We start from the raw sequence: 7,068 nt of genomic DNA on the forward strand, positions 1-7,068 counted from the left end.
TCATCAGGGTGCAGAATAAGTTATTCTTCACCCGAGGTAATCTTACGATCATTTCATAATTAAATTACGTTTCGAATTCAAATAATTACATTCCTGTTGATTAACTACATAAAATTTGACATAAAAAATAAAAATATAGGTCATAAGACAAGAAAATTTGTAGTTTATGTGTATTTTAGACTATGTTTTTACATTTGTAATTTTACATAACATAAAATATTTTTTACGGCGGTTATATATTTTCTTACGGTCCCTTTTTACGTTGAAAATAAGACAAAACTTACGAAACGTAAAATTACGGTGCATTGATAGTACAATAGAGGGGGTGAAGAATAACTATTCCTCATCCAGGATGACGAATAGCGCGACTCTCTCTCTATATATATATATACTAATGGGGCACCGTGGCAGAGTGCGTCATTACTAGTTTAAACTAGTAATGGCGCACTTTGCAACAATGCGCCATTAGTAGTTTTGCAAAAAACAGAATAAAAAAATACAGTAGTGGCGCACTCTATGGCTGATGCGTCATTACTAGTTACAACTACTAATGGCGCACTTTGCCCGGATGCGCCATTAGTATGTTTGAAAAAATGAAAAAAGAAATTATTACTTGTGGCGCACCTTGTTCCTGGTGCGTCATTAGTGTCTTCCACACTAATGGCGCATCACCACATAGTGCCCCATTAGTATATAGTAGTGGCGCACCACTTCTCTGGTGCGTCATTAGTGTCAATTTCATCTATAGCCCTTTTTCTAGTAGTGTACGCCAAACTACGCCTAGTCGCCACTGCCACCGCCACCGTCGTCATCGTCGTCTACATGCCGAGAAGCCTGTAGAAGCGGGTGTAGTCGCCGTCGTCGCCATCGTCGCCGTCGTCGTCGCGTGCCTCGCCTGTGCCGCCGTCCCAGCTGCAGCCCTGGCCAGGGCCGCCGACACGAGGTGGGGCGCTGGACGGCCCGACTGCGTCCTCCTCGTCGCTGTCAAGAATGATGACGCCGTCCTCATCGCGCCCACGGCGCGGGCCTGGAGCTCCGCGTACGCTCGTCGATGGCGGCGTACCTGCTCCCGAACGTAGTCCTCCTTCTCCCACTTGAGGACGGACTCGTCGTCGGGGCCACCATCTCGACGTGCTCCGGCTTCACCGGGAGCAATCTCGGCTCCGGCTTCGGCGTCCACCGGCGGGGAGGTCGCCTTTTATAGCCGCAGTCGGGCAGCAACGGGCTTCATGCCGGGCGACGTGTGGCGGGAGAGGGTGGGACGCGCGTCGCGGCGCGTTCACTGTGCCGCCCGTGAGGCATCAATGGAGGCTGACCGTTGCGGCAGCCTTCACATCGATTCCCGCAGAAAACGAGGCGATGAGGGCAACGAAACGGCGTCTCGCTGACTCGGCGGCCATCCTCTTTCGCGTCAAAAACGCTCACCCCGGCTTCCGGGGCGCCCTCAGCACGCCAGGTTCGGTCTGGATTCGCCGACGCCATTTTTTGCTCAAATCAGCGAAAAACGGACTTATGGAATAGGATTGGACCAAATTTTGGACGCGGCTGGAGATGCTCTAACGTGGCTTGCAGCAGGCGCCGCGTTTCTTCCCCACCCCGCACAAGGTGCCAACCGGAGGAGCCGCGATCAGGGGCGCGCAGGACAAACAAGCCTGACGGAACTGCTTCGATCACCGCCACTGAGAGCTTGCAGGCCAAGCCGAGCTTTCCTTGGCCCGGGGCTCGCCGTGACGTAACGCCTGACGCGCATGACCGAGACCCGCCGGATTATTCTAGATTTGATCGACTGACGAGTGTGCGACCACACTGGCACAGCTAGCCCAGTCCTTCAATGCGTGAGATCCAAGTAGCATACGCCTCTAGATTCTAGAAGGATAATAATCAATGAGTACGTGTCACGCCAGCCGACATGTATTTAACCCCTCCCACCACAGCCCACACATGTAGTACGAGCGGCCGTGCTTCTCCTGGATTTCCTCTCCTCCACCGTACCGATGGCGACCGAGGGCCTCCAGACGCTGCTGGCGGACGCCGCTCGCTCCCCGTGGGGCGTCGCCGGCGCCGCGGCGGCCGTGGCGCTGCTGTGGTTCGCCGCCTGGGTCCTGGAGTGGGCGTGGTGGACGCCGCGGCGGCTGGGCCGGGCGCTGCGGGCCCAGGGAATCACGGGCACCCGCTACCGCCTCTTCACCGGCGACATACCGGAGAACGCCCGGTGCAACGCCGAGGCCCGGTCGCGGCCCATGCCGCGAGGTGACCACGACATCGCCCCCCGCGTGCTGCCCATGTTCTCCAACGCCATTAAGGAGCACGGTAAGCTTTTCAGTCCTGAAATCCTGAAGTTCTTCATTTTTTGTGGCGTCAGGACGAGTAGTGCCTGCGCTTTGAGCCATCTGCTAGCATCGCCTTGCGTCGGAGCATGTGCTTGTTGGGAGATTAACTTAAACTGGGCTGCGCACTAACAGTTGTCGGAACTTCTTTTCAGACGCTTTGAACTTTCCTGATATAAAACCATGTGCTCAATCTAAGCCATTGCTACAGCCAGTTAACGCGGGACCCACATGTCATAATTCTGCTTAACTGACCAATAAAAGCAATTTCGGTTTTTTTTTTGTGACCCGTTAGTCCTAGATTTGTGGTTTTGTGATACCACAGCCCCAAGAGTAGTGTATTTGTGCAATCTCTCCTTTTCTATTCTTCCAGGGATGTGCTCTGAATCTCTGATACACTGCATAGCATGTTCGGCATGAAAGACAGAAGTCGTATGTTTGTGGGATATTTCATATTTGCGGGCATGTATCTTGCTAGAGCTACTAACAAACCACATCATGCACTTCAATTGTCATATCACAAAATATCTTTCTCGCATTTTTTTAACAGAACAGAATATCTACTGTATCTCCGAATGCAGGGAAAGTGTCCTTCACTTGGTTTGGCCCAACGCCAAGGGTGATGGTTCCAGACCCGGAGTTAGTGAGAGAAATTCTGTCCAACAAGTTTGGACACTTCGGGAAACAGAGGAGCACCCGCATTGGGAGGCTGCTAGCCAACGGGCTTGCAAATCATGAAGGCGAGAAATGGGCAAAGCACCGAAGAATCCTCAATCCCGCCTTTCACCATGAGAAGATAAAGGTACCCGTTCAGTGCAAATTTCTAGTGGCTTCCAATATTTTCTCACTTCGAGTCGCAACATGCATGGGTAAAAAAGATGCAGGATAATGCGCGCTTTTCATAGGCCGATGTGTTTCGTTTGCAGAGGATGCTGCCAGTTTTTTCTGCTTGCTGTGAAGAGATGATTACAAGATGGGAGAATTCGATGTCCGCTGACGGATCGTGTGAGATTGACTTCTGTCCTGAGTTCCAGAATCTTACCGGAGATGTCATCTCGAGAACAGCATTTGGTAGCAATTTTCAGGAGGGGATGAAAATATTCCAGCTGCAAGGGGAGTTAGGTGAACGGCTGATACAGGCATTTCAGACACTTTTTATCCCAGGCTACTGGTAAGTTCTTTTCTTGCACAAAAAACAAAAATCCTTCGATTTGCAGACATGAGTACTTATAAACTTTATATCACAAGCTCGTAACGTTTCTAGCAAATGGAGTAGTGCACTGCATATATGGTCTGTGACATTTGACGAAAAATAGGTATTTTAGGCACATGCAGTTTAACTCCCCTTAGAGGTGCTCAAATGAAATTTGAAAGGAAACTACTAGACTTTTTTTACAAAGTGAAAAGTTCGTTGAAAAAAAAAGGCTGATCAAAGGAACATTTTGTCTTTCGATGGTAAAGATAAATAGTACTCCATCTTGTAAACTAATATAAGAACTTTTAGATACAGAGCGAGTAGCAACCAAGATTTTCTTTCAAATGCTGACATGTCAGAACATTTTCAGGTTCTTCCCAACAAAGAACAACAGAAGGATGAGAGCAATTGATCGTGAGATCCGCATGATTCTGCGAGGCATTATTGGGAAAAAGGAAAGAGCTATTAAAAATGGTGAAGCTAGCAGCGATGACTTGCTAGGATTGCTCTTGGAGTCAAATATGCAACAATCAAATGGGAAGGCAAATCTAGGACTGAGTATTGAAGATATAATTCAGGAATGCAAGTTATTTTACTTTGCAGGTATGGAGACAACATCTGTCTTGCTCACATGGACACTAATTGTGCTAAGCATGCACCCAGAGTGGCAAGAGCAGGCAAGAGAGGAAGTGTTGCATCACTTTGGAAGAACCACACCAGATTTTGAGAACTTGGGTCGCCTTAAGATTGTAAGTGCGAAATTGATGATAATGTGATGTTTTAAGTTACAACGGTTGGAATAATGTTCTTGATCTTGTGTACTATTTTGCAGGTTACAATGATTTTCTATGAGGTTCTTAGGTTGTACCCGCCAATAACCTTCCTTACGCGAAGAACTTACAAGGCAATGGAGCTTGGCGGCATCAAATATCCGGCAGGCGTGAACCTTATGTTGCCCATTCTGTTTATCCACCATGACCCTGATATTTGGGGAAAAGACGCAAGCGAATTCAATCCACAGAGGTTTGCTGATGGCATCTCAAATGCAGCGAAACATCCGGCGGCATTCTTTCCTTTTGGAGGGGGTCCTCGGATATGCATCGGCCAGAACTTTGCGTTGCTGGAAGCAAAGATGGCTCTGAGCATCATCCTCCAGCGCTTCTCGTTCGAGCTCTCGCCGTCCTACATTCACGCACCGTACACCGTGATAACCCTGCAGCCGCAGCACGGTGCGCAAATTAGGCTGAAGAAGATATGAGCATGCTTTCTCATGGGGCAGTGAATGACTGAATGTTAGCTTTTGGCTGAATAAACATAGCAACTAGTTCATGTTGTAGTCGCAAAAAAATAGGTTTACTTTTGTGTACTCTTTTTTGAAATAACTGAGCGAATTGAGATAGTAGTTTCAGTTGAATTGCTCGTTTGCTTCAGTTCATAATAGTACTGCAGGTCTGTAACTTCCATTCAATGGAACTCCTATCATGATGCTCGCAGAAAAAAAGCTCCTTCTATCAGGCTAAAGAAAAAATGACACTGAAAAGTCTTTCTTACACTGGAGTTGTTTACCAGAAATTGTCTGCATTATAACTGTGCTCAATCAAAACTCGGCATGAATCCAAAGGGAGAAAAACAAACCTGGAGATAGTAGTTTCATGTATGCACTAAAGAAGAATTAATTATAACCATGCTCAATCAAAGCTCAGCATGAATCAAAGGGAGAAAAACAAACCTGGGGATAGTTGTTTCATGTATGCACTAAAGAAGAATTAGAATACAGATAAAGCTCAAGAATGCCTTTCATAGATCGAATTCGAAGCTTAAAAAAACCAACTGGACAAAAAAGAATGATATCCCACTATACAACGACTGTAGGTATGCCTTTTGTCTATCAAGTTGACAAACTGCTAGTATTCGCGAAAAAAAGGGGCACACAAACCAAATACATATGTAAAATGGGAAATTATAGGTAAATTTGTGAAAACTTTGATGTACTTCCATGCAACAGGAGCAACAGCTAAAATTTACATATTACAGTTTTTTTTCTAAGAGACCAAGGATTACAATCTTTTCATGGGTATGAATCCTACACAAACAATTGGACATTCACGCACCCTTGTTCTAGCATTTGCGCAAAACAGACTTAGGGGGTGTTTGTTTCTAGGGATTTTTTGGTGTAGGGACTAGAAAAAGTCCCTCTTAAAGACTTTTTAACCAAACAGGAGGGACTACTAGGGACTAAAAGTTGCTTTTTGGGACTAAATGAAGAATACTCTCAAGGAGAGTCTTTTTTGGGACTTTTCCAATAATATCCCTTCATGCACCCATTGGCCCGCCGCCCCATGGTGTTGTTGGTTGTTATTTTTCTGTATACTAGGGGTAACATGGTCATTTAATAACCTCTAGGGACGGACTAGGGACTTTTTACTCTTTGGAAACAAACAGGGAGAGACTTTTTAGTTGGGACTAGAAAAAGTCCTAGGACTTATGAACCAAACAGGGCCTTACACGCTGGTTTAACTGACTGGTATGCAACTGAGTTTAGATGCAGGTCACCACAATAAAGGTGTCATTAGCAGAAAATCACCCCTTTGCAATCTGTGGCAAACTTTACCGTACGCAAAGACCAACACTGGCAAACAATACTGATGATAAATGTTAATTGCTTTGATGACGTCACTAATTGTTCGAGCCCGTCAGTCAGACTGAGTTGGCAAAAAAAGTGCCACGAGGGCACCTGTTGAGTGTGCCGAGGAGCTGTGCCAGTCCGCCGTGGGCATGGCACTGGCTTGTAGAGCCATCTCCATCATCCTCCTCCCCCTCCTTCCCTACCGCTACCGGCCAGGGTTCGCATGGAAGCCACCCAAGACCGACGCCACGACGGCCCAGTGCCTGCACGCGAGCCCTCCCATCTGCTCCCCTCACCTCCACACCTCTGCCTCCCTATCCGACGCATTGCACCGCCTAGACAATGAATCGGTCAGGGCTGCAGGGCAATAAGCCAATAAACATGGTGATTCCAATTTGGCACTTCAGGCGCCCATTTGTATGCAGGCGTCTGAAGTTCCTCCGCGCCGGGCCGGCCCAACTCCCCTTCTGTTATCTGTTTTTTGAAAACGCAAAAAACTGCGCCCATAGAGTGAATCTAACCGGTGACCTCCCACTTCGAGGGACGCTGCACTAACAACACGGCCACTTAGCCTGACCTAATAAGTTGCAGCTTTTTCATATTTTCTTCTTGCTTCTTTCCCTTTTCCTTCTTTCCTTTTTCATTCTTTCCTTTTTTTCCCTTTTTCCTTTTCTATTTTTTCTTCTTACTTATTCGATGAAAAGAATCAATTTTGTGAACATATTTTTGAAATCGATGAATTTTTTCAAATTCGATTCACTTTTTCTATTTTTCGTTGAACTTTTTCACTTTTTGATGAGTTTTTTTTTCAAATTCGATGAACTTTTTTCAAATTTATCAACTTTTGTATTTTTGAACTTTTTTAAAATCCATGAATATTTTTGAATTCATGTTTTTTATCGATTGATCAACCACGACCT

At 46.4% G+C, this 7,068-nt stretch overlaps 1 protein-coding gene across 1 annotated transcript; it reads left to right on the plus strand.

Annotated features, from left to right (window-relative positions):
* The first annotated feature begins 1,967 nt into the window (after positions 1-1,967).
* Positions 1,968-5,036, plus strand: LOC119328202 (cytochrome P450 72A15-like). The gene is made up of 5 exons (XM_037601228.1): positions 1,968-2,310; positions 2,909-3,129; positions 3,254-3,498; positions 3,893-4,271; positions 4,355-5,036. Exons 1-5 carry the CDS (start codon positions 1,995-1,997, stop codon positions 4,778-4,780), a joined length of 1,587 nt encoding a protein of 528 aa, XP_037457125.1. The 5' UTR covers positions 1,968-1,994; the 3' UTR covers positions 4,781-5,036.
* Positions 5,037-7,068: the final 2,032 nt, after the last annotated feature.

This window comes from Triticum dicoccoides, chromosome 7A (assembly GCF_002162155.2).
Source record: "Triticum dicoccoides isolate Atlit2015 ecotype Zavitan chromosome 7A, WEW_v2.0, whole genome shotgun sequence".
In the NCBI taxonomy this organism is placed as follows: Eukaryota; Viridiplantae; Streptophyta; class Magnoliopsida; order Poales; family Poaceae; genus Triticum; species Triticum dicoccoides.

Coding starts and splice junctions, on each gene's coding strand:
- LOC119328202 (XM_037601228.1), top strand. CDS start 1,995: ATGGCGACCGAGGGCCTCCAGACGCTGCTGGCGGACGCCGCTCGCTCC. Junction 3,130..3,253: donor TTCACCATGAGAAGATAAAG/GTACCCGTTCAG, acceptor TTTCGTTTGCAG/AGGATGCTGCCAGTTTTTTC. Junction 4,272..4,354: donor ACTTGGGTCGCCTTAAGATT/GTAAGTGCGAAA, acceptor ACTATTTTGCAG/GTTACAATGATTTTCTATGA.